Source organism: Anoplopoma fimbria, chromosome 18, assembly GCF_027596085.1.
Source record: "Anoplopoma fimbria isolate UVic2021 breed Golden Eagle Sablefish chromosome 18, Afim_UVic_2022, whole genome shotgun sequence".
In the NCBI taxonomy this organism is placed as follows: Eukaryota; Metazoa; Chordata; class Actinopteri; order Perciformes; family Anoplopomatidae; genus Anoplopoma; species Anoplopoma fimbria.
Genome location: NC_072466.1, coordinates 7,600,763 through 7,628,690, shown reverse-complemented (window position 1 = coordinate 7,628,690; position 27,928 = coordinate 7,600,763). Strand labels below are relative to the sequence as shown.

Genomic DNA, 27,928 nt, shown 5'->3' with positions numbered 1-27,928 from the left:
TGGGAGGACAAAATCATTGCAATACCACATCGGTGAATAGGTAATCAATTCAAAAAGTTTTATTTACTTGCCAAACAGTACAGCTGCAACAGTTGTACAGTGATTTCAGCTTTAAAGTGGTTCAGAGATCTCATCCCAGCGACTCTCTTGTGAAGTGAAGGGCTTGTTAGTTATCCGAGCCTCGCGTTTTGTCTTAGTAAAATACATTGGCTTTTAAACATAATTTAAAGGATATGTATGTATAAAGTAATCTAACAGGCAATTTATTTTCAGGCTGAGTCAAGTTGCCAAGTTTAACAGCATGCTATGTGCTACTGGTAGAAACCAGCACTACATAACCAAGAAGTTTCCCTCCATTTTTGGTGCTACTGCAAGATTTGAACAAAGTGTAAAGGTTTGAGAAATGCTGAAGAGAGCAGCGTGAGTGGAAGGGAATATGACAGAGGTGTAATGGTTTGGTTCCAGTGTTTTACTTTAATCCCCATCTCTTGTCTTTCATTTAAGAAAAGCTGTATAAAAGGACCAGTTGTTTGACAGTACAGACTTTATATGATGACATAACATTTCATAATGAGTTTTCATAAACTTAAGATAAATCAAGCAACGGAAGCCACTGGCATGTGGCCAGAATGTCAAAGCTCACGCTGGGAATAAATAACTCCATTTCAGTGAGAAAGACAAGTCGCCTCATTCTCTCTATAATGCGGTAAGGCAAAGGAACGTCAAAATTAGCAGCATTTTTTTTCTTGAATCCTTTATCAAAAAGATCAACAAATCTAATTATTTCAGATTAAACATCACCAGCAAATGCTTTTTAAATCATTTTGTATTTGCTTGGCCGAAAACAAAAGTCAACCTCCATCACAAGGTGGAAAAGCTAAAGCGTACTCCTCCAACACTGGCCGAGTTACACAGTGTGACGGGACGTAGGCTGCAGCTCTGACGGGGTAAATGTAAAGGGTAAACAAATGAAAGGAAAGGGCGGGACTTAACGTCAAAGCAGATTTCTTTTTTTCTCAATTTAAACAGAAAGACAGTTTTAAGGACAAAACGAAGAATCACATTTCATCTGTACAGCAATTAAATAAAACTAAACAAAAAAAAATAAATCAGTGGTTTACAACCTAATTCTCAGTTGACAGTATTTTCATTTTGTAATTATTTAACTTAAACTCCACAATGCTCCAACGCCTCACCCCAATAATAACCTCTAGTCTTAAACACTGTAGACACAGCAAAAAATATATTACATCACATGACACGTTCCTGTAGCCTTAATACAACTTCATGCACTGACGTTATTCCTTCATCCCATTTCTTCTGTAACATTTCAATAGAAACATTGAAAATTGATAATCATGAGGTTCCAGTTAAAGAGAGCAAAAAGCGTAAATGAAACCTTGTAATTCGGAGCCTGTTGTGCGAGTTCCAGTTCAAACGTCACGTTGCTGATCTCAATCTGAATACAGTGTGTTTCTACGGCAACCACAAAATCTCTTCAAGTATCATGGCTGAAGACTTTACAGCTGATCTCAGTTTACATCATTATTAGTCTGTCATTCGCACAAACACACACACACACACACACACACACACACGCACACACACACACACATCACAAGAGTCACAAGATGGAATGGGCATTCACTTCTGAATCATGGGTAGTCGAGGGGGGCTGCACACGGAACTTTGTGACCGAGTGTAATCGTGTTACAGAGAGACGATCTGTCCCCCACAGAGTTCGTTGAGGGGAAAAGTAGCTCCTCTCTGGAGATGCTTTAGGGAGATCTTTGGGAAATGGCTGCCGTGCTCTGCTGTCGTGGGAGGTTGAGCAGCTAAGCCTCTGGAAGGGTCTGACCGGGCTGCTGAGAGTCCTTCCTTTGATTCAGTCCAACGGCGCTGTGCTACCTCTCTCTGGCCGACTCACTTCCTGTCTCTCTGGGGTGTGGAATCATCTCGGTCTAACAGGGACATCAGGCGACATCTAAACAAACAAGGGCGACAAAGGAAACAAAACGGTCAGCTGCTATGACACTAAAACACACCTCTTCAATAAAGTGTCTTTGTTATGAATAAAACAGGCTGCTTAGCTTGTCCTTGTGCTACAGCCAGAGTTGTGATAAATATTACACGTGCTGCCGAATGTTCACTAATATAGACCGAAGACTAATGAAAACTTGTACAATATGTGCTAAAGCTACTTATCCAGCACTGAATTAATAATAACTTAATAATTAGGATGATTTTATTACTGCCAAATGTCTGTTTTCACCTGGTCTAATAGATAAGATAAGATAAAATAATCCTTTATTAGTCCCGCAGCGGGGAAACTTGCAGGCTTACAACAGCATAAAGTGCACACAAGAGACATAGTAGAAGAAGACAAGATATAAAAAAAGTATTATAAATAAGCAATAAAAAAAAAAAACAGTAGAAAAAACAACAATAACTGAAATATTATATTTACAGACAGAAAAAAACTATTTTAACTATTTTAACTTTTTTAACTATTATTGCACAGTGTAATGTGTAATGTATTGCACAGGTTTTTATTGTCATGTTATTATTGTCATGTGGTCTGCTGGGAGCAGAGCTGGTTGTGCAACCTGACAGCAGCTGGAAGGAAGGACCTGCGGTACCTCTCCTTCACACATAACAATGAACCCTGACCAGTAGTTTAAGTTGCTCTGGATCGGACCATCTGACACAACTCATAAATGAAAATTTAAATGTAAAACAACTCAACTGCCTATTTCACCCTGGCAACTAGGGATCAGTGAAGAGCAGAAATACACATTTATTTAATGCTCAAACACGAGATGGTCAGATTAAAGAATAAAAAAAAAAAAACTCCTGGTCCTCCATTTCCTATAATGCAACTTAAAAGCATTATACCCTCCATGCGGGGTAAATGCCCACATCTTTCAAACTCCATGCCCAACGTTTGCAATGTTTTCTTGCAGAGTATTAAGCTCAATCCAAGATCACCCTGATGACATTATCAGGGTGATTTTCACCGGCTTTGTCAAGCTCACCTCCAGAGTAGAGGACACATCTCCCATAACGCTGTGTAGCAGTATCAACGCTATCAGTTAAGATGTAAAAGGATGATCACACCAAAAGCTTACTGCAGTGAGCGACTTCTTCTGCAACCGTACTAAGAGAATATACTGGTGAAGGAGTGGTTTAAGAGGTAAAGACAAATGAAAGAACCAGGGGGCAAAGCAGAGAGAGGAAGCTTAATGACCTGTTCCCTGCTGGGCCGAGATATCCTCTAGTCCACTTAGAGGCTTTAGGAGACCGTTTTCCTTGAAGGCTAAGACAGGAACTCTCTCCTCCTGCTGCTGCTGCTGATCCTCCTCTCCCTCAGGAGGAGACAACCTGGAATGTGAAGGCAGTACAATCACCTCTTCAAACTCCCCGTTCTCCCTGGAGAAAAACAGTTGATAGAAAAGAAAGGTGTTACAATGTGACAATCTATAGCCCAAAATGCTTTTATGTTGTATATTATGTTTGCTGTAAATCTACCTCTGGTCAGGGTGGCTCAGTGCTGCGGTGTTGGGCTCAGGTTGATGACAGTTGCTATTGTGTGCCGGTGCCGCGGTTACTGCAGATGGACTAGGAGCGGCAGGTGACACTGATGATGTTAGAAAACCAACACAGCAGTCAGAGACAACATCATTGGAACAACTGAAGTAAAATGTTATATTCCTGAGAAAGAGATTATTCATTTTCATAATAAAAAAATAAATAAAAAAAATCAGTTACCTGCGTTGTCTCCATTCCTGTTGGGAACAACTTTCTACAGATGGGAAAGAGGAAAAAGAGAATGAACACACAGATTGTTATGCAAACACTTATTTTACACTATATATTTTTATTAATTGACATTAGTTTGTAAAAATCTGTTTTCACTTTGACACGAAATAAGCTTTTTTTTTTGCAAATTCTTGTCAAAAAAGCCAAATTGTATTGACCATGATTTCATGTATAAAAGCAACAAAAGGGGAAAACATCCAAGGGGGGTGAATACTTTTTATAGGCATTGTATGTGTTAGCGCTTTACCTTCTCTGCTGGGTCTGAACGTCTTGTTCTCTTCATGATCTCATCCAGACGCTGGTGAAAAAAAAGAAGCTTTTACACGCACTGCACATGAGGAATATTTTGTCACAACGGTGAGTGAACATGCGTCACCTTTTTCCGCTCCAGGCGTTCAGCCTCCTCTTTCTGGAAGTGTTTCTCTCTCTCCTGCCTCAGTCGCTCCGCCTCTTCTCTCTGTCGAGACTCCTCCTCCTCTTTCTAACGTACACATAAACACACAGTTTGAGTTTATTGTTAGATCAACAGACGTCTCAGGTGGATCTGCTAAGTGTAGTCTTAAGATCACTTGCACACTTTCCCTCACCTGTTTCTGGAGTCTCTCTGCCTCCTCTTTCTCTTTCTGAAGTCGCTCTTCCTCCATCTTTCTCTCCTCCTCCTCCTTCTTCTTTCTCATCTCCTCCGCCTGACGCTGAGCCTCCTCCTCTCTCTTTGCTCGCTCCTCGGCCTTACGGCGAGCCATTTCCTCTTGCGCTAACCTGTACAAACACAGGTGATTCACAGTCGGGGATGCAGACGCTCACACCGTCAGTATTATCCATCTCCTTTTCACTCTGGATCCCACACAAGTTCACGAGCAGCCCAGCCAGCTTACCTCCGCTGCTCATCCTGTTGCTTTCGCTCCTCTTCCTCTCTCTCTCTCTGCCCGCGGGCCAGGCGTCGATTCTCCGCCAGGATACGGCTCGCCTCCTCTGGATCTGTGGTGCCTGCCGACGTCTTGTGAGCTGCAGGACTGCTTACGCTCTCTAGAAGGCATCGTGAATGAAAATATGAACCAGTGTGTCTCTTATAAACTGAGGAATAAAAAAAAAAGCAATCCAGGCTGCATGAAAATGTGGATGTGAAAAAGGGTGGTAACTGACCGCTGGCTGCTGGTGCTGTCTGCTCACTACTGGTCTTGTTCTGACCCAGTGGCTGAGGTCGAGGCTGAAGATGAGTGAGAACCTGCTCTTCTTCCTCCTCTTCAGGGGCTCTGGTGGGTTGGGGGCTCTCTGGTGTGACCTTGAAAGGACGAAGATTTCCTGGGTCATCTGCCCCCGGGGACTTAAGCAGCTTGGGGGTCGGGGGGCGACCCACTGACTTTAGTGGAGGCCTGTGTGCAGGAACAAAAGCATTTATAACGGTTTTCATGGAACGTAGATTACTTGTATTTTTGCCTGAAACCTTGTTACACCCTCACCCACCCTGCTCCCAGGAATCCATAACTCCAATTGTCACAAATCTGCTAATGTACCTCATTTTGTTAGGCATCATAGTTGTGTTCCCCTACCTGCCAGGAGAGGGCGCTGTCCCTTTGCTGTTCTTCTTGCCCTGGGAAGAGGAGCGCTTTTTGGGGGGCAAACTGAGAATGGGAGCCAATGGGAGCGACAGGTTGCTCCATGACTTCCTGACATTGTCACGGTCCTTCTGCTGTTGGTGCAGGAGACGGAGGGAAACAAGGAGATGAAATAAGTCATTATTCAAAATGGGCAGAGTCTTTTTTCCACCTGATCAGAACCAAGGTGTGCAAGCAGCATAATAATAATCATCAAAATAGGGCAACAATGTCACACACAAAGTCATCAGGTGTTACAAAGAGAGAGGGTGTCCCGACACAGATTGTCCTAGTGACAGCAGCAGAAGTTGATCGGCAACAGGATTAGACTCAGACAGCCTTCCTTTGGCCGCGCATAACCTCTGACATAACGCCATGACAACAACTTAAAAAATCTGTTCAACCTTTATCTCAATCAGACCAACGCACGAGGCATTTATCATCTCCTATTTGTAGAAGAGGCAAACAACTCTCACTTGCATTAACATTGACCTACAGTATTTAGACATTATGGCACAAGAGGTAAAGCTAGTCACTAGTACGCTGTATTATGAATGTTTTTGTGTACATGTGTAGTTTATGCATGCGTCTACGGGTACCTGTGTGGAATAAAAAGAACAGAAGATGTCCTCCTAAGACTGTAATGGTATAAGCTGTGACACAGCAGCAGACAGATGGACAGTGCGTACAGTTGTGTGTGTGTGTGTGTGTGTGTGTGTGTGTGTGTGTGTGTGTGTGTGTGTGTGTGTGTGTGTGTGTGTGTGTGTGTGTGTGTGTGTGTGTGTGTGTGTGTAAGGTGCACAGTCTTTGTGTCCGACTAGTCTGGGCATCATCAGTATGGAAAAGCAAAAACCAAGATCATAAATATTATAGCAAATACATTCAAATAGTTTATCATATGAATACATCAGATAGAAAAACTAGCACTTATTTAGTTTAGATATTCAGTCAAACACAGGTGCAGGTTGTTGACATCACCCACCTGTGTGGAGCCGGTGGTCCTCCTGCGAGCACTCGTGGTGGACGATGAGACCGTCCCCTTGCTGAGGCTTCTCTCCTGGCTGCGGCAGTGAGGAAGCGGCTGGGCCTGCAGGGCTTTGAAGGACATGGGGCCCATGGGGTGGCAGGACACTGAGCGAGGACAAACAGGCATGGCTATGGTGATGTAGGAGGCGGGCAGTTCGGAGTGTTACGAGGAAGGAATGGAGCAGGGCAGCGGGAGGGTTTGACGAGCGAAAGTTTGATAAACAGGAGCAAGGAGCAAGACATTGAGAAGGAGAGGAAGGAACGAAAAGGATGTATCGTAAATGAATAAAGAGTTTGGGAGGACCAGCGGAGGATTGAGAGGAATGAAAAGAAGATGTTTGGTAGAAACAGAGAAGAAGAGAAAGAAAGCATTAGTGCTACTGATTGGAAGGAACATGCTTTGATGCTGTTATGTGACAACTTTTAAAACCACAAGGCAGAAGGGAAAATGTTCCACTCCACTTTGTGATATTACACTACAGGAAAGTATGGCAAACCAATCCCTACTCTACAAAATCCAAGAGCTGGAAGCATCTCTACTTTGAAAGTGAAATCAAATATGCATGCAGACAAATACACCAAACACAAGAGTTGCACCTTCACACACTGGAGGCGAAGTTTAATGTATAAAAGTGTGCAGAGCAGAGGAAAGGAAAAGAAGATACAGTGTGTTGTGTGCAGGTCAATACGATGAGTTGTTGTGTATGGGAGTTTTAGGAGAGAGTTTGATTATTCAAAAACTGTATACAAAAAAGTTAAGAGAAACACAGCAGTAAAAAACAACACAATAGAAACAGGCAGAATACACATAAGACTCACAATGAAAAACAATGTACAGTACCAGTCAAAAGTTTGGACACACCTTTCAATGGTTTTTCTTTATTTTTTATTTTTTTCTACATTGTACATTAATATTGAAGACATCCAAACTATGAAGGAACACATATGGAATTATGTGGTAAACAAACAAATGCTCAACAAACCAGAATATGTTTTATATTTTAGATTCTTCAAAGTAGTTGAATGAGAAGGTGTGTCTAAACTTTTGACTGGTACTGTACATTAGTTAAGTCATATTTCAGCATGGGGCATCTCAAAACAAACTAACGCAAACACACAACCACACAAACTGTCTAAAGCCATTGTTGCTATGGTAACAACAGTGGGAGATAGGGATGATATTAACGGAGAATACTTCCTGAACAGCTTACTTGTTTAGACCTTTGTGTGTGTGTGTGTGTGTGTGTGTGTGTGTGTTGTGTGTGTGTGTGTGTGTGTGTGTGTGTGTGTGTGTGTGTGTGTGTGTGTGTGTGTGTGTGTGTGTGTGTGTGTGTGTGTGTGTGTGAGCTTTGAGTGCCTGATACAGTCTGGTGTAGGAAGTTTTAGACGGTGTAATGCTTTAAGTCTCGCCAAATCTGATTAACATGCAAAACTGTTCTGTTCAAGAGGCCAAAGCATGTAGAGCATAACTACCAGCTGTAAATTCATAGTTTTGGGTTCACACATCTTCTGTTTCCCCTCACTACTGACCAGAAGAGCCAGGCGGGGTCTCTCATGTGGGATGTGTGTATGTTACCTGTTTGCTCTCCAGACAGACTCATGGCGCTGCGGCTGCGAGCCAAGTAGGAGTGCGTCGGCTGCTGCAGGCGGTTCACCACATTGCTCTCCCATGGCGTCAACGGTAGGCGGCGCATACCTGAGCACACGCACACATACGTAACATATGAGGTTTGATAACAACTTAAAGTATTAACTGCCCACTGATTAGCCTCAGGAATCAGCCAAAGAATATTATAAACTAAGTGGAATTACTGTGTTGGTTACTCATTCCTTCCCTCGCACCGCACAGCAGTGTAGGCGAGAGCTTAAGTGAAGTTGTAAGCATGCACAGGCTGCTCTGTTACACCTACAACTGCATGCACCAGTCTGTTCATTTAGAAATGAAGCAAACAGCCTGGAGTGAAGCACAAACCAAGAGCAAACACAGGGAGGAGAGCATTCAGATAAACAGAGTAGAACAAAGGACATATTACATCTGCATTTTAAAAAAATGTCTTTAAGCTTCGAGAAATAAATGAATTCATCTGGAAATTGTTCAAGAAGTGCTTAAAGATTTAAGTTTATGCCATGCAGTCATTGCTACCTAGGTAGGAGTGTTGGCATATTGTACAGAATGTGCATCTTAATAAGCCGTAGTGGACAATTAAACAATTAATTCATCTTTAGATAACCTGATTTGCCACTTAGAAGAGACAAAGGACAGTTTATCAGGTGAAACATGCAGCACTGCTCGTCTTCATAATGAAGCAGAGCACAAGGTTGCAGGTTTCAGGGTGAGGGGCAAAGATGCAACCGGGCTGGAAACTGTGCAAAGGAACCAAAGTCTCTAATCTACATCTCTTTGTATTCAAACAATGCACTTGTGTGTGATGTTTCTAAAAGTGTCCGTTTGAGTTTTTCCTTGGCAGCATTAAACTTGGCACGTGATAAAATCGCATGTCTATTATTATGCTAGTGTCCAATTGTTGGGTGGTGATTTTTCAGCTGGGATAAAACAAAAAAAACAGAGTACAGTGTTCCCACAAAAACAAAAAGATTATCCTACAGAGGATTAGAGAAAGGGGTCACACTAGGGGGGGGGACGACTTTGATCCCTCTGATGAAACACTGAAGTGCAGACGCATGTACATATATATAGTACATGCCATTTGATGATAGTATTGTAAGTATTGCACATCATATCTTTATGTAAAGTAGGACTTCCATCATCCAGGTTCAAAGCTGTAATGTTTAAAACATAGCGCTAATAAAAGAACTATTGTTGTTTTTGCAGGTTAATCAAAATTTTCTCAACTTTCTGTTTGGATTTCCTCAACAGTTTCCAGCCCATGATCTTTTTGCTTTGCAACATAGTGCGTAACATATAAAAGGGAGGAGCCAAGCTGCAAAAAGTTCCCAGAAAAACACCTGTGTTTTTGTGTTGGGTGGTCTTTCCCGGGTGTAGGCGGGCTTTGGACTGAGATTTGCTAATGACAGGGGAGGAGGCTGTTCTCATCTGTAAGCCTGTCAGCAACATACGAACATCAAAGAATACATGATCTAATGGTTAAATAAGCACTTATAAAATAAATAAATAACAAAATTTGGCTGACAGATGAGCTGATCAATACCACTCCCATATCTGTCCATTTAATATAAACATACAGCCAGTAGCATGAAGGATTAGCTCAGCATAAAGACTGAAAACAAGTGGGAACAGCTAGCTAAAGATGTAATTGTCCAAAGATAACAAAATTAATCTACCAGCACCTCTAAAATTTGACTGATTATGACATTATATGTTTTTTTTAAGCCACTTGTGTGTAAAGAACACCAGATTGTGGTATCAAAGTTTGAAAAGATAACCGTTAACAGTACCGATATGGGAGTGGTACTAATCGTTTCATCTAATTCTCAGCAAGAAAAAAGTGCATTTCCAACTTCTTTTAATATTTAATTCTTTTTTTTGTCTGTATCAATGTCACCATATCACTTAATCCCATTAAATCAATGAAAGGAAACAACAATGAGCGCATAGACTGTCACAAGAATCACAACAAACACAAATGACATAAAGATACAGCCAAAGGCAGTGGACACTGTAATGAATAATAATGGTGATTGTGTGTTTAAGTTCATTTTAATTTTCCTTACCTCGGTCTGGTGAGTGTAGGAGTGTAGCAGAGGAGTAGGAGAGGCGCTTGGTAATGACAGGGTCTATGTGTTTGGATAAATTCATTGTGGACACTGACCGCCTGTCACCATCTGGAAACAAAGGGAAACAAGATAAAATATCATTTATGAGACATTGAATAGGTGGACGGAGAATGGGGGAAGAAAGAGAGAGCTGGAGCTAGAAATCTGTCTTTGAAGGGTCACTCTAGTCTATTCTGGTTAAATCGGGTTAGATATGAAAAAACTACCAACATGTTGCTAAAGGGGAAAAAATATTAGAAAATGAATTAGTGCTAAATGGGTCTTATGTAATCTAAAACTGGAGCTATAATGGTTTGAATGAATGATACTGTGTCTTGGGATATAATCAAGTTAAAAAATGGATCTCTACATGCAAATAAAACAACAAACACTAATCATGCCATTCACTTTGGCCTACATTCACACTAATGCCAGTGCTATAACGGTGCTGTACAGTTACGGTGCTAGAGCCAGCGGTCTAAAACTGGCTGGCTAACTGACACAGTGCTTTAATATTCACATTGGGAGGTCATTCCGTATCTGCGGTAGAGACCGAAAGCACTCTGCATGTGCTCCAGTCCAGCAAGGTCGAGTGGATAGAGGAAAGCCGACTCGACAAAACCTGGACCAGGAGGGGGAAAGGACAATGGCAGAGAAACAAAGAGCAGAGAGGTGGTAGAGGGAGATCCGAGAGCGAGGGTAAGAGAGAGAGAGAGAGAGAGAGAAGTGAGAGAGAGGTTGAGTTTTAGAATAAGGGAGGGAGAGAGAGAGAAAGAGAGAGAGGAAGAGGGAGGGGCAGAGCAGGGTGTGAGTCAGCAGTAACAACAGAGGGCAGGGGATCTGCAAAGTTCAAATATACACATGGCAGAACAATAGTGACACGCAGAGGCAGGCAGACATATTTACACAAGAGACACACCGTCGGACATCATGGAGATGAGATTTCAAAAGAATTCAATAAACCTGAAAGCACTGATGCTATTAGTGTTGTGAGTTTCTGCAGGTACTGTGTGTGTGTAGTTGGATGAGTGCAAAGTACCGGCTGGCGTGCTGGGAGTGTTTGTTTGCGGTGCCCCTCCCCAGGACCACCGGTTGGGCTTCTGTCTGGTTCTATGGCTCCTCTCCAACGTCCGAAGCATCACCGACTCATGACGAGCCTTCAGTCACCAAAACAGTAATACAACATCAGCGTTAAAAAACACACCCTAACACCCAAATACTGCTGCAATATTGGAACAATATTTTTTTTGAGTGAATGGACAGTTTAGGCATGTTGTGTTTGGGCTACAAGCATGAAGTGTGTTTAGGGCACATCACCAGTTGTACAAGTACCTGGCAGATACTATCTCAACCGTGATTGTGCACTAGACTCATAGTGAAAGTACTACTCGCTTTATCTAAAACATGCCCTGAGAATTTGTAGTTTCCAGGAAGTTAAGACATTTTCTAGGCGACCATTAGAACTTTGTCACATTGTCACTTTTAAATAAAGACAAAAAAGAATGAAAAAAAAAAAGATTAATTATTATTAATATAGATAGATAGATAGATAGATAGATAGATAGATAGATAGATAGATAGATAGATAGATAGATAGATAGATAGATACACACGCACACGCACACACACACTGTTTGTTTCCTCATACCAGTCTTTGTTATGGTGTATTAGTAAAAACTGGAAATAAGTTAAGACTATGAGATAGGAGTTGGTAGTAAAGTTCAAACTCCAAATCACTAAAGAGAGAAGGGGCATAGAGCGTGTAAATGTTTTACTAATAACTGATATTTATTAGCTTGTCCATGAGGAGTATGTTGCACTTGTAGAGGACGTCTGCATGCAGGTGTGTTCAGGTGAACAGTAGCAGATTGTAATGCTCAGGTGTGTACAGGACCATGTGTGTCGGACCTTGTCTTCCTCCAGTTTCTGCCGTCGTTTCTCCTCCACGGCAGCCCTCCTCTTGTCCTCCTTCACTCTCTGCTCCTCCAGCCTCCTCCTCCTCTCCTCCAGCTGCTTCTCATAGTGCAGCCTGGCTCGCTCCTCACGAGCCTGCCACTCTGCCTCCTTGATAGCTGAGGCAGGCACAAACAACATACACAGTTAGTAATGGTTTGATACATTTGAGTCATCAGTGTGTACGTGTTTTTGCTCACACGCTAAAAAACAACATGTAGAAACACACACACACACACACACACACACACACACACACACACACACACACACACACACACACACACACAGGCTTATAGCAGCAGTGTGATGGGTCAGCTGTAGATCATGTGACTAGGCTTTAGCTCTCAACACAAAGCAAATCCCTCTGCCCCTCAGCTGGGGCCAGTGGAATGACCACTGTACAACACTATGAACACAAACACACTTCAGTAATACAAAACTTACACAGCAACTCACTTCTTCGAACCCGTCTGTGTCGGTATGTCACTCACACACTTAAACAAAAACACAGATCCAAAACACAAGCCTCCCTAAACCCTGTGCCATGGCCTGACCCCTTATGCAACATTGGTGCCATGGCAACAGGGGTGCTTGGCTTTGGCCACGACTTTATGTAACACCCAGAGAAACGGGCCCTTCACCACAGCACCAACCAAGTTCAGTCAGGATATGTTGCAGCAAAGACCATAAAGAAAGCCAGGGATGCGTTAAAAGCCTCCTGCACACTAATGTGCGGTCGACACACAAACACACACACACGGTAGAAGAATACACACCATTCTGTTTCTCACGCTCCCCCCGCCGCTCACGGGCCAACCTCTGTCGCTCGTCGATCTTGTTGAAGAGCAACGAGTCTGCAACACAAACAACAGCTAAACATCAGATTTAACAACCGTACAACTGGGGTGAAAGACAGAACTAATCCTCTGTTATCTCTGTTTATTATTGTTTGAGTCATATTTCTTTGCATGCCAGTATGACTTACCTGTTTTGGTGGTAGAATTATTACTGGGGCTGTTGCTGGTGGTGGTGCGATTAGGGGTGGTGGTGGGGGTAGGAGTCAAGGTGGGAGTGTAGGTCTGCCCGGAGCCCGAGGAGCCGGGGCGGTTGGCTGAAGACGATCGGCCATCCTCCGATATATACTGGGAGTCAGACGCTGGAGGGAAAAAAGAAGACAAACCAGAAAAGTGTCAATAAGAAAAACTTGGCAAGACAGAGACACCAAGAGAGAAAACAAGAGACAGAGAGAGATACCAAGAGCATTTTACATTAGGTACATCCATCATAGACAAGGTTTTTATGAATTCTCATGCAAAAAAATCTGCAGTCATCCAAAGCTGCAATAAAAAAGTGTCACATTCAGCAGCATCTCCATCTATCCTTTATGGGGAAAATCATAGGAGAGGTACTGCGTTGTGTTCATAACAAACAGCTTTTAACCACACAAATATGTCAGACGTGCAGAGCCAGCTTGTATATATCAAGGCCACAATTTATGAATGTGTGCACAGGCGGTAACCATGACGTTTTCCAGGGCCGTCTAATTGACCAATTATTAAGTCGATAACAGCCTCCAAGTCAGCATATTTCTGAAGGTATAATCCACAAGGTCTCAATATCCTCGTTAATTGCCTTTTACAAAAAAAATCCCTTGCAAAGCAGGTGTTGTCAACATGTCTTGATAACTCATCCACAAGCTAAAGTTAAGTCTCTAAACAGAGCTATCTAATACCAAGGACAAGTGGCTAAAGAAGGTGGCGGCTGGAATAAATGACTTGGCCTCGTGCACTGCCAACATGTTTTAATTATTATGACGTGCTCACAAACAATCAAAAATGTGGGAACAATTTAATTAACAGCCATGACAGCGTGTGTCTGGTATTGTTCTCTCTGTGTGTCTGTGTGCGTGTGTGTGTGTGTGTGTGTGTGTGTGTGTGTGTGTGTGTGTGTGTGATGCCGAGACATCAACTGTTGCAGGAACTTCCACAGAAGTGTCTTTTAGCACTTTGCCAGCTGTAAATGTCTGTGATAGCGTCACAATGGCGCAAGACACAATAAGGAACGTTTGAAGGTGTGTAGTTGAGATCAAAAGACAAGAGCAGGAAGTCTGAAGATGGGTGTGGTCCAAGTGTGGACAGGAAGTGGTGAAGGGGGTACTATTATTGGAGGAATACAGAGAATTTGATTATTTATCAACCTCTTGTTTTGTCTATTATCTTTTTTTCTGAACACATGAAAATACATGTTTACAATATGGGTTACCATAGGTCTTAAAAAGTTATTAAACTATTTTTTGTGACCATACTATTGGGTGTAATTAGACACATTGTATGGTCTAAACATAGAGTAGCTGTGTGACTTATGTATGTGAGTGAGGAAAAACAGAAGGCAAAGATTGATTAAGAAGTTGGTGCCCAAACAAATCTAAAGTAGACCTCCATTATCCTGACAGTCTGCATGTGCTGTATGCAAACCCAGGCTCGTTTATTGGCAACATTTACAGTAGGACGTCTGCAGTGTGGCCTGACAGGAAACATAATAGGGTAAAAGAAAACTGTGCTCCTTGCGTAGTCAAATGTTCCCCGTGTGTTGCAGTGTTTCCACTCAGCACAGAGCTAGGCTATTGATTAATGACACACACCGTCAGGCTCAGGGTGACTCAGCACTTTCACGTCAGCCTCCTGGACACAGACAGAGAGCTTAACGTGGGACTTATGTACACAAACAAAGATGAGCCTGACCCAAATGTTCCATAATGACAATATGAAAACACACGCTTGTGATTTGGGGTGAAAGCAGGCTCAACTAGTCAAGGATCCAGAAGAGAAACAGTGGTGAGGTGGCAAATAATTAACTCAAATAATTGAACACTGTAAGCAGAGATACTGTGGGTGTGCAAAATAATTGCTCCAAGTCAGCCGAGACCAATCCGTCCCAGAAAGTTGGATGTTTGAATTAAATCAGTCGTCCTGACCCAGATTCAACTGACACACTCCCAACACACCTGACTCCTCTCTACATGGTTTCTTTATCTCTTCACTTCAGTGCCACGTTAGTTCAGAGGGGTAATTAATTATGCCGGTGGAGCAAAGTACAAGTTTCATATCCACTGCTACAGGTTGACTCTTATGCTTTGATGAACAAGCTCAAGCACACTTTGCATTTAAATGTAACAACTTAAATTCAAACTGCATCTTCATTTTCTTTTTAATAATTCTATGCTTCCACCGTTTTTTTATGACCGGACTAGTCTGTGTGACATCTATGCAATTAAGATAATAATGTGGAAACTACAGTATGACAAAAAAAAGGCAATCAGGCAGAGTGGACTGTATTTCAGGTACTGCTACACATTATGGTTTTTGATGTTGCAGGTACGGTTATAGTTCTAAACTGCCACTGCTGTCTCCACCCTAACTCATTGAGGTAATTTGAGGTAATTCACAAAGGACATGCTGGACAAAGACGTGAGGCCATAGCTGTAAACGTATTGCATTTCCCAGTCTATGGGACATCCATGAAGGTGTGTACAAAAGTATTAACAGGTCAACCCTGCCTCTGGTAGAGATGTATTGAAACTGGTTTCATAATGGCTATTGTGACAGTAAAAGGCTGGGCCCGGCCAGGTTACAATAATGTCTAGTCAGTCAATGGATGTATTCCCTCCCCTGAAGGAATTTTCCTTGAGCAAAAGATTAGCTCATTCAGAAGAGTCAATGTCCTGCAGCCAAATACTACACTGGAGGGGACATAAGAAACTTCCACCAAGAGGTCATGTGAACATAAATTAGCTTCAAAAAGACATAAAGGAGCTCTTTACATTTGAGGAAGGTAACTTCTAGTGACTGATGAAGTAGAGTCTGACAAGCTGAGTGGGACACTACACAATAAGCCGGTGGTGACAGGCTAAGAGCAGAAACACTTTCCTCAGTTTGACAGCTTGAACTGAACCATTTCACTGAAAAGTTCTGGGAACGCTCTGAACCACACTTATAAGAAATAGTTCTCTACCTAACAGAAGGGAACAACAACAACGACTGGTCTAAAAGGAAGAAAAAAACGTGTCAATTTTTAATGACTAATAATTGTCTATTAATAACATATAACACTGTTATTAGAACAGAATGCATGCATCTCGCATTGAAATGATTCATGATTGAACAATATAATCTAAGATATACCCACTCCCACAGGTGCAAATGATTCTTGTGGGAAATTAGAATCTCTAGAAAAGGAAGAAGTAATACGATACATCAAGAGAAACTTTGCTTACAAATGACCAACAATGAGGAATAGCAATGAACGCAGGTGTTTATTAAAGCTTAAATGCGGTACAGTACGTGTGTAAGATACAAGGTGGCTAATCATTTGCCAGTGGAATTTGAATAGCAGCCATATGTCCGCTTGTCTGTTAGTATTTGCAAATACGGCACACACTATGTCCTGTGTGATGAGGCAGTTAATAAATGTTGATTAATGCCATGTCCCAGGTGTGTGTGTTTGCATGTGTCCATGATGCAACTCTAGTCTAGTATATGCATGAACACATAATACATAACAAAAAACACGAGTGTGAGTCAACCTAAAATAAACTCTGACATCTCAATAACTGTACAGCCGGTCCAGCTTTGCTCTACAGATACTGTGCTGAGTTAGACTGAAGAGAACAAGGCCTGATGCAGCAGGAAAATAAACGTCTATGGATGTGACTTTACATAGTTAACAAGACAGAGCCAAATAATTAAATAGGTAAACTATGAACTGATGACATCCTGGGTATAAGAAGAGGTCAGCTGAGGTCAACGTTGCTGATGAGGGTGTGTGTAGATCAGAGCAGCATAGGGTTTTAGCTTTAATACATAAAGCCTTTAAATTGAGAAACGGAAAAAAAATATACAGATATGAATGCTTTAAATGCAATCCACATATTAAAAAAAATGAATCGCTAACCTAACCGGATTCTTCTAACCTTCTAAAATGGCGTCTTAATGACCAAAACCAAGTGCTGCATTTCGCTTAGGGTGTCAAACTGAACTTAAAACACACTAGTTCATCGTCTCCCAATAACGCTTTAACAGTTTAATATGCTGGTCTTATTTCCGGTGCGGTTTTTTTCCTCCTGCTGCATATCACAGCCTCGTCCATCTGTTGCTGAGGTCATTAAACAAACAAACCTCAATAGCATGAAGTATAATTGCTTTCATGCACCAGGCAGCCATTTAGCAGCCTTTGCAAACACACCAAAGAGGAGCATAGTGGTAGCTCCCAGTGTGCCTACAGAGACCCTGGACACTTTTTGCTCCCACCGTCTTTCATCAACCAGGAGGAGGAGAGACACAAGGTGCAACCCTAATGAGGTACTGCAAATGTTTCTAAGACGGGAAAGAAACCAGACAAATTCCCCAGCCATAGGAAGATTTGGCAGTTAATATTTTAGCTTTTTTCAACACACTTGATTTAAAAAAAAGAAAATCGATTTAAGAGTGTAAAGCCATATTAGGTTAACCTTGTAGTACCAGTACCTCTTCTGTTAGTTGTGGACTGTGAAGTAAAATATGTATCTCTCACCTTAAGTGGATGTATTCACCCTTAACTTCAAGCTGTACTTTAACATCATGTTTTATTTAAAATCCAATTGGCTGGAGGACAGATCCAAATCCAAACTGTCCCGTTACTGACAGACCACAGTGTACTTGTGTTCATTCCCTGCCCTCCACCTTGTTCAACCTGTGCCGACTTATCGATGAAGCAGAAGTCTTTACCTGGAGTCTGGTGCATGATTCCAGGGGTGTCAATGCCAGGATGTGACCTGTTGAACCCCTAACTCAGAGGGCCAGAAACAACGTTCCTACTTCCTGTAAACATCCCACACAGTGGAAGATAAGCTCAGATCCAAAGTCCATGGTGCAGTGGGAAGAAGAAAAAGAAGAAATTCCAAACAACCGAAAAAGGGACTATTCCAAAGTCAACTATTTTTTTTTCTAAATAAAAAGGGAAAGCAGGAAGGGAGAACGAGAGAGGGGGTCAGATTCGGTCGCTCTTACTGAGAGCCGACTGACTGAGAGACAGGTTGTGGCGACTCTCCAACCCCCATCCTTTTGTCCATGTGTGTGTGTGTTTATGTATGTGTGTGTGTAAAAGAGACAGAGAGTGAGACATAGGGAGAGTGTGACTGTTTAATCTGCCCCTCCCTCCTTTAGTGCTGGAGTGTGCATGTGTGTGAGTGTGTGTGTGTGTGTGTGTGTGTGTGTGTGTGTGTGTGCGTGCAGACGCTCCCCACCCCCAATCTAACTGCACTCACTGGCAGTCAGATTAAATGGTCAGAGCTAGCGATTAAAGCTGGACTGTAGCAGGCGAGCATGCTGCGCGGCTCCAGCCTCCCCTGCAACCTGAGAGGATTAGCCCGCTGCTAATGCTAAGCTAAACGCTAAGCTCCAGCCAACAGAGAGGCAACAGGGGGCATGAGTCCTCATTTCTACATTACATTACATTAGTTACATTACATTTAGCAGACTTACAATCAGTAGTATATTACATATCATTCACCCATTCACACACTGATGACAGGCTACCATGCAAGGTGCCACCATCAGACTCTAACTAACATTCATACACATCCAGTCCACACCGATGGCAAGCCTTCAGGAGCAACTTGGGGTTAAGTGTCTTGCCCAAGGACACATCGACTGCCGAAGCCGGGTATCGAACCACCGACCCTCTGATTGGAGAACTACCTTGCTCTCCACTACGCCACAGCCGCCCCCTTTCTAGCCCGAGGACAGGCAGTCAGGCCGGGATAACAGGTGCCTTCAGAGGAGGGTGCTACTGCATTAGTTGCACATGTAAAGTACAGGTTTTAGCTCAGATAACAGGAGGTGTGTCTAGAGTAACTCTTGACAACACGTTTGACAAGAAAGGGCTGTGAATAAGGCTTATTCTATTATTGTTGTTATGTTATCAGAAACGGTTCATTGGTTGATTTGTTTAGAGTTGGCATCCAAATGGAAATGAGATGAACATACAGACACGCAGATTAAGAATCACTTAAGAGCACTCAACCAACTAAAACGCACTTCAACTAATGTCGATCAAAACTCCATCTACTCCAACTAAACACCGAGTTGATTTAAAAGACTAAGCCAGGCTTTTACGCCTCTATAAACACATTAAAAAAAAGTCCATATTTAATTCAGTAATAAAGGCTGTACTATTCTTGATAAATTAAAAGGTCGGCTTAAGTGGAACACAACAAAACATTCCTACGTCTCTTGATGAATGAGGAATATATAAATGTTTGTTGACTATTTAGACATGCATAATCACTTGGCATTGTTGAAATAAAGACAGTATCACAGCATGACATGTCATTATAAGTGTCAAACAGCTTAGCAGTTACCTGTGACTTTACTTTGAGATCATGCTCTCTGCACAATCATCTTCATTTCCCAGCCACTCTGTCTGCTCTCCTCTATTATTTATGGTTTATTAAGTGAGTGATATGATTACCCCAAGAGAAAACTGTGAAACCCTCAGTATGAGAATCACGTCTTACACTAAAAGTAAACTTAAAGGAACCACTAAGAAAAACAACTGTTTGTGTTGCCTTGTTCTTTTGTTCATATAGATGTTGCAGAGACAAAAAAAACGACTTTAGTTCCATGGAGTCAGGTTTAGCTTGGAGCTGGGTAAGGCTGTATGACAGCAGTTGAGTGGATAAGGTGAATCATAAAAACTACATCTTTAATTCACATTAATATTTGATCACCCTCCTGTCTCCGTGAGTCAAAGAACAAACCCTTCCTGAATCAATTAGTTATACAAGTTTCTCTACAAACCTTATTCAGATCTGCTCCTTTACAGTAAACCACGTTATGGGTTTTAAGGGCAGCAGCAGGTTGCAGATTCATTTTGTAATACTACAATACCCATAAAACACTGCCCATATCCTTTTCCACTCTAGTTCACTACTAATTCTTCAGACCATAATCCCAAATAAAACAAAAATGGGTTACGGAAACAAACTGTCCCTGGAAATACGACCCAACAGCAGGTCTCGTCAACACTGAATAAAAAAAACCTATGAAGTGGATGAACGAATACCTTATTTAACAACAAAGCAGATCTTTTGCTCTCAGAAATTTGCAGCTAACCCCAAAAACAGGAAGAGAAGATCAGTAAGAAGTTTGCCCATTTATACCTGCTGTGACTGCAGACACATGCTGTCCTGTTGACTGACCACTCTGCTTACTGATGCATTACAACCACACACACACGTGTGAAGTAGACTGCACCTTCATCCTCATCTGCTGCCCTTGTGTTGACCCAATCTTGCCTTGTCAGCTGGTTTCCACACACACACACCCACGCACACGCACACACATTGACTGCTTTCTCATCAGACTGTCAGCCACCTGTCTCCAGATGGCTGAGAATGATGGGTAAAGAGGACTTTTCCTCTGCAAGATTAAGCAGTATACACACACACACACACACACACGCACACACAACATCTTCCATGATTAACATTCATTTTTTAACGTTCTTTTCACAAATAAACACATACAATTGGGTTAAATGCTCCACAACTTTAAATCTTTTTTCAGTCAGTCTGCTCCTGTGAATCTCCAGAGACTGGTTGCACCTTTCTTTGCTCTGGTAGCCTCTTTGTCCCAGACATGAAAGCCCTCACTCACACATCATTTCATAGTTTGAATCTACAGCTCAAACTGTACACAGTACCAGAGCATGCACATTCATTTTGCTCTCCACTTAACTCCCCTGTCAGTTTCCCTCCATCCTTTTCCTCCATACCTCTCGTCTTCCTCCTGCGAGCATCTCTCCGTCTCTGTCCCTCCTCTTCCTCAGTGATGGTGAAGAGTGCCGGGATGGCTGAACGGCTGCCTCCCTTACTCAGCTTCCACTTGGCCCGCGAGCACCCACCTCCACCTCCACCTCCACCTTTATCTCGTCCTTTACTATCTGGCATCGCCTGCCCTGTTGCTAACCCTCGAGCCCCTGGCTAACTCACTGTGCCCCTGCCCATCCCACCCTGCAGTGGTGGGTGGGTGGGGGTGGGGTGGGGTGGGGGGCAGGTCAGTGGTGATTGCCAGAAGATGGTGGGGGACGGGGGTCACCCCTAAAAGCCTTCAAAGCAGTGAAGACGTAGATTGCTAGCAGCTAATGCTAACGGCTAACACCTCTGGCTGTACATTGCTGCTCTGTGTCCGAGACAGCAGAAAGAAGAGAGGAGGAGGAGGAGGAGGAGGAGGAGACATCAGAGAGAGCAGGAGAGATGGATGGAAGGAAGGAAATGATGAAATGTGACAGATGAAAGGAAAAGAAGACAGTTAAAGAAGGTTAAAGGACAAAGTTGAGAGAGATGGAGAGAGGGTGAGCATGAAAGAGAGAAAAGCAGAGCTGCCCTCTGTGCCATGTAAGTACTGCCCACGATGGCAGTGCCAGGCAGACAGACACAGAGTGAAAGAGACAGAGAGTGCGACAGAATCTGAGGATGAGCTCTTGTAGTCTGGCTCAGAAAAGAAGACTTAATCCACAAGACCGGCTCGGTCGAAAGCTGGAAAGCTTGCACTTCTCCTGACTCCCTCACTCCTTAAGAGATGCTGCTGCTGCTGCTGTCACTACAGTTACTGCAGCCCCCCTTTTCCCTCCCTGCCTCTCTTTTGCTGGGCCTATTCTGTAAATGCAAACTTGTCAGAGGAATCACATCACAGAGGCACTGACTGTACAGTACACACACACACACAGTATGGCCCACAGATACTTGGGTAACGGAGTGCAGCAGGGCCGTTAAAATATTCAGTGCAAATCCAGCAGTGGAAGGTGAGCCGGTACCGGTAAAGCGTTTCCCTGACAACCGCAGCACATGGACCAATGATGCGGTGGCAGAGTGGAAGCGAGAGAGCAGAGGACAGGCACACTTTAGTGTAATGTGTGTACACACACGCACACAACTAGGGATGCACGCCTATGCACACGCCAAAGCAAATATTGCAGTGCTGGAGCTGCCTCTGTGGAAGGGGTGTGTTCATAGAGCACATGGTATGTGTCCCCACCCCATTCTCCACTTAAAGAGCCCTCAACTATTTGACATAGCAGGTTAGTACAGTAATACATCTTTCTATTCATGTTATGCTGGCTCTTTACAGGGACAGAAGGACATAGTAGTAAGAATATGCAGATCAATAGTTATATCTGAGCAGTAATAACGGATGATAAGTCTTGCTTCACTCTCATTTCATACTCTGACACTGAAAATATACTTGATATGAAAGGGTGAGAAAGAAGAAGATTTGCTGAGCATTTGAACCTGTCAGACACACACAGTATGGCAGGTGCCATGTAAATGAGGGAGGAATAATAGAGCCATAATAAAGATATCGCAGGCCACATTATTGGAGGTTTGTTCAATGACAATGTGCAAACATCAGCCTGAACAACCAATATAGTGGCGTGTGCTTACGCATGCTAAACTCACATCTACCAAGGCAAATACACACGGAGATTAAACAACCAGCATGACAGCTTGGAATCTTTCTCAAAGATACCGTGGCTCAGGACAGCAAGGCGACAAAATGATTAGACCGACTTTACCAATAGAGAAAGACGCAATTAATTCCAGCCCACAATTCATCGCTCTCCATTTACTTTGTATTGTACTTTGTGTGAAGGCCCCTCTTTGTCACTTTCTCTGCCAAAAAAAACCCCAAAAACATATTGCATGCATGCTACTGTAAGGTGAGATGCACTACAAACACCTCGAACCTCCTTTTATGAGCTGCTGGCTCAAATAACTACACAGGCAATAAAGCATGAGGCATCCTGACACTCGGTATGCGTAACGTTGAGTGAGGCAACTAACAATGTGTAGTAAAAAATATTTTGACAGTATGCTACTTGAGTTGTAGTGGAATGTGGGTAACGTTACACCAGAAAGCTAAGCAGTGTTGTTATTGTTGTTACCTTAGCTAACTACAATAACCTGCTAAAACATAGCTAACATAGCTCGCTAACAGCTAACTTGTCCCCATCATCATTGTAGTTATCAACGGCACCCCTGGTAGACATATGGTGATAAAATAATATAATATTAAATCTATTATATATAATTAAATTAATATTTAATATTAAATTTGACCAGATGAAATCTAATGCTTTTAGCTAGCTTTTTTTTGCGTTTCGGCCCCTTGGCTGCATATTGTTTCCCTTCCGACGAGCGTGATTTTCAGAGTATGAGGAGTGCGCTCTGTCTCTAGAGCAGATATAGCACATATTCTTGTAGTTGGCCTTACATTTAGGTCAACGTTTGCAGAGCAAATAGCCAAATAAAGACTCATTCAGAGCAGAGAATTTAGTAAAGAGCACATTCAATACACATTTCCGTCTAATGTATCACATAAAGACAATCAGGACAAGACCTGCCGCCTCATCTCCTTAGGGTGCACATGCTGTACAAACCCACATTCATGAAAGAGCAATCTGATCTTTGTCCCTGCAGGATAGAGTAATGCTGTAATCCTACCCTCAGACTTAAACCGGAGAGGCTTGGCTACACACCCTTTTCACACCTATTGAATATGTGTACATAGAGAGACTAAGACACAGGATTAGAGCAAATATTTTGACTGTCTAATAGACGGATACGTTTAGCAAGGCCAAAATATATGCTTATTGTCGCGTTTAAATCAAAGATTAACAGTAAATTTAGTTGATATGCTCCATTCAAATAAAAGGGATGATTATCTTTCAAGTGAGGCACATTGGCTGTGAATTTTGTTTAAAACATGCTAGTTTGGTTAATTTTAAAAGTGAAATAGTAGACGTTCCTTGTAGCTCAGAACATGAACATGTTAATGTAAAAGCCTTTGTCTTGTGCATATTTTCAGTATTAAGATTTGGTAACCATATTGTCTTATAGATAGCTAAAGCTAATAGCTAATTGTTTTCTGTGTTTACCACACCCGGGCCCTCAGTGTCATGAGGTCAAATAGGGTAACGTTAAAGGTTAACTGCAACACATGGTAATATGACCAAGCCCTAAGGTGTCTTGCAGTAGCAGCCAGTAAGAATTCCATTTGTCAGCTGATAAAGAAAGAGATATTAAAACTGGTTTTACCACCTAGTAAGAAGGAATATACAAAGCATTTTTTTGTGCAGGCATATTAAGAGGCAACTGTTGGATGGCACGGATTAGAAAAGGCAGAAAACATCTGATAATCCCGTAGGACCGTCACAACATTATAGACACTGTTGTGGTCAAAGGTGGTCAAACAGTTCATAGCAGCATGGGAATGTAAAGATATGCATTTAAAGAATAAATTTGATTATGAATACTACGATAGCAACAGGATTAGAAAGTTTGAAAGCCTCTTGTTATAGAAAATGGATGCCGAGAGTTTGCAAGCAAGCATGCATTCATGGGAAAACTGAAAGAGGATGATAATGCTGAGGATATAAAGAGGAAGAATAAATAGTGACTAGGGATCAAAGAGATACTGAAGGTAACACGTTTAGTCATATGATAGAATTAGTTGTTGATTAAAAGCTGTATGTTTTTAAAAGGTTTGCTGATTAAACTGTTTGCAGCCTACAAAGTGAAAGGTGAGGTTTAGAAACGGTTGCGTAAAAATATGATATTGTAAACTTCCTTATAGCGCACAGTGAGGACAAAGCAGGACACGTCTGGGACAGCGGAGCTTATCACAGAGTCCTTGATAGGTGTTGTCGAACTAGCTCAGTCAAATAAACAATAAAAGATTGTGCCGACTTGATAAACTTAACGACACAACCACTCAACATATAACACCTGTGACAGGATTGCTATTGAATGATGAAAGTCTGTATGTCTGCCCATGGTGCAACAATTTGAGGATTACATCCTTTTTGCACATCTCAACATCTGAAGTTTGGTTTAGAATGGCAATTCTAGAACTGCAATTTTGTACGACACAAGGGATCTTTACGTCGCATTCTCTGGGAAGCTACATGTCAGGCTAGCTTTTTTAAATTTCAAAGTTGAATTAATTATTTCCACGATTAAACTCGCGTACTATCTATCAGTTGTCACAGATTTCCACTACCTCTTTCATATGAAAACAATGTCTTTAAATAAGTGTGTTGAGTATTCTTAAACTTGTAGAATTCTGTGCATGCTCAAACCCAAACAAAGATTACAGAGCGTGTAATAGCGGAGCATTGGTGCCAAGTCTGTGAGATTATTTACTTACATCTAAGACACACTTGGCATTATCAAGTGGTAACGTACAACCTCCACCATATAGACTGATAAGTAATTCAGGAAATAAACACACTGTTTGCACTGCTTTAACAACGTCCCAATCAGTGATGTCACAGCAGGTGTTTTCCCATTAGCAGCTAATTGAAAAACACCTGTTGTGCCATTACTAATTAAGATGTGGCCAGAGCTGAAACGTACAGATATACTTATAAATACACTGCAGAGAAATGTTCTGCCCTTTTCTATTTAGTGTTGCATTAGCAATAAGGGGATTATCCACAATATTCTTCTTTATTTTCTTCTGGCGACACGTGGCCATTGCTTTGATGATTTGCCCCGAACAGAAAATGATTAGACTGACAGCAGTTCACACACTGCCAGACACATAACCATTTTATTTTGCTTTTATGTTTTTATGTAATATTTATTTTACTATGCAAAGAGAAAGTGTGCTTCAAATGACATACTTGCCAGACAAAACAGAGCAGTTGCTTGCACTGCATTGCAGCTATGGGTTGTCATTTTAAGTCTTAACGTCGTTAACGATATTATAAATGTCGACACCATGAAATAATATATTAATATACAGTACCAGTCAAAAGTTTGGACACACCTTCTCATTCAATGGTTTTTCTTTATTTTTTTTTTTTTCTACATTGTAGATTAATATTGAAGACATCCAAACTATGAAGGAACACATATGGAATTATGTGGTAAACAAACAAATGCTCAACAAACCAGAATATGTTTTATATTTTAGATTCTTCAAAGTAGTTGAATGAGAAGGTGTGTCCAAACTTTTGACTGTATTATAAATGTCGACACATTTCATGTTGTCTACAGTGTGAATGAATAAAATAAATAAAATCGATAAGCATAAAATAGTATATGAAAATAAGATAAGATAGTAAAACCAATAATAAAAAAGAAATACAAATAAAATAAACATATAAGATAAGCAATATATAATACAAGTTTTAAATTGTTTCTTTTTTTCAGGTTAACTGGTTTGAGGTGTTAAAAGGCCAGCCGTCCAAACAACCCTCTCCATTAATTCACCTGTCGCGTCCACTGAACGGGCTTTACGACGACCTGACAAAATGTCAGCAACAGGTGTCCGCAAAATGTCTTACAGCAACGACAACTAAGGCACAAACTGAGAACGTGTAGATAAGAGAACAGGTCGTGTTTAACAAACGTGAAAGCAACCGGTTGGGTGAGTCGGTTTCATAGTTAATCCCGCTCCCGTGACCGACCCGGCGGCTCCGCGTCTCTCCGGAGCTCAGCGTCAAAAAGGTAAAGAAAAAAAAAAAAAAAACCCGACAAAACCATCGGACGCCCATCAGCTGAGCAGAGCTTGATACTTTGAATATCAGCTCGTTATTTAAAAAAAACAACAACAACTTTTCTTACTGTATGAACTCACCTTGGGACTCCGGAGGAGATGCGTCGCTGCCATCCTGGTCCGCCATTTCTCCTGACGTCAGCTGAGAGGGATCAGCGGCAGGAACCAGAGGGACCTGCTGCGATGACGGGCCGGGCACCCTCCCACGGACAGGTGGGGGGACGACACCGGCTCAGAATCAGTAGAATAAACTTATTCTAACATGTTATCGGGACAGAAAACAACTTTACGCACACTCTTAGTCTCCCCATCACACATTTGCTTAATTCTTAATGCACCTGTATAAGCCAATAAGCCTCACCTGTTATGTTAGGGCAGTGGTTCTCACATGGGGGTACGTGTACCCCTGGGGGTACGTGAAGGTACTCCAGGGGGTACATGAGATTTAAAAAAATATATATATTTAAAACTAGCATCCATTCAAAAATCCTTTAAAAATAGTTATTTAATAAATATTCAATAAAATATAAGTGTAAGTTCATAAACAGAATTTTATTTTCAGTAGGCTATTCAATTTCATTATCCTAAAAAAGTCCTAAGTGCCAAAGAAGGCGAAACCAGAGCCGGCAAAATTCCGTCAGTATTCAGGTAGTAGGGGTACTTGGCTGAATAAATATTTCACAGGGGGTACATCACTGAAAAATGGTTGAGAACCACTGTGTTAGGGAATTCATATTCTTGCCTAATTCGCTCAGAAATGAAATATTGGGTTAATCTATGTCTGGATAATGATATTTGTACTGCTTGAAAAATAACTTTGATAAACTTCAGATAGGGCAAAGTATAGCCTTCACGTGAAACATGGTCCCAGGTCAGTCTGAAGTATAGTGCTGACATCTAGTGGCTTTGTGAGTGTAACAGACTGTCATACCAATATCTTTGCTCTGATCTTTTCACCTACAGTTTGGTGTCTGTATAAGTTTAGCAAAACGGTCAGTCATACTTAGTCAGATTTTTTTTACCTGTATTTATTTGTTTTATATTTTATATGTACTTCAAACATATGACACAAACATATAAACCCACAAACAGGATGGGGAAGTAGAATATTGATAATATCATAAGTAAAAGTAAGTAAGTAAGTAAGTAAAATGTATTTACATAGCGCTTTTTACAGACAGAGGTCACAAAGTGCTT

General features: G+C 41.8%; 1 protein-coding gene across 4 annotated transcripts; it reads right to left on the bottom strand.

The window, feature by feature from the left end:
• Positions 1-145: 145 nt before the first annotated feature.
• Positions 146-26,949, bottom strand: map7b (microtubule-associated protein 7b). 4 transcript variants are annotated; one of them, XM_054618287.1, is made up of 19 exons: positions 26,813-26,949; positions 13,117-13,287; positions 12,908-12,985; positions 12,084-12,247; positions 11,215-11,332; positions 10,134-10,244; positions 9,408-9,503; positions 8,017-8,136; positions 6,397-6,569; positions 5,370-5,509; positions 4,963-5,192; positions 4,695-4,845; positions 4,407-4,578; positions 4,196-4,300; positions 4,067-4,117; positions 3,769-3,802; positions 3,529-3,637; positions 3,248-3,429; positions 146-1,984 (listed from the first exon to the last, which is right to left on the bottom strand). In XM_054618287.1, the coding sequence occupies exons 1-19, from the start codon at positions 26,856-26,858 to the stop codon at positions 1,974-1,976; spliced, it is 2,262 nt and encodes a 753-aa protein (XP_054474262.1). In that variant the 5' UTR covers positions 26,859-26,949; the 3' UTR covers positions 146-1,973. The 4 variants fall into 4 exon arrangements, with proteins under 4 accessions (XP_054474262.1, XP_054474263.1, XP_054474264.1 ...); XM_054618288.1 differs by having other exon boundaries at positions 5,370-5,506; XM_054618289.1 differs by having other exon boundaries at positions 6,397-6,545.
• Between the last annotated feature and the right edge of the window lie 979 nt (positions 26,950-27,928).

Bases quoted from the DNA above. Each gene is read 5' to 3' on its own strand.
- map7b (XM_054618287.1), bottom strand. From the start codon at position 26,858: ATGGCGGACCAGGATGGCAGCGACGCATCTCCTCCGGAGTCCCAAG. The intron at 8,137-9,407 runs GTGTTTTTCTGG...GCGTGTGCTCAG, and splicing joins CACCCAACACAAAAACACAG to GTATGCGCCGCCTACCGTTG. The intron at 4,118-4,195 runs GTGACGCATGTT...TTTTTTCACCAG, and splicing joins AACGCCTGGAGCGGAAAAAG to CGTCTGGATGAGATCATGAA.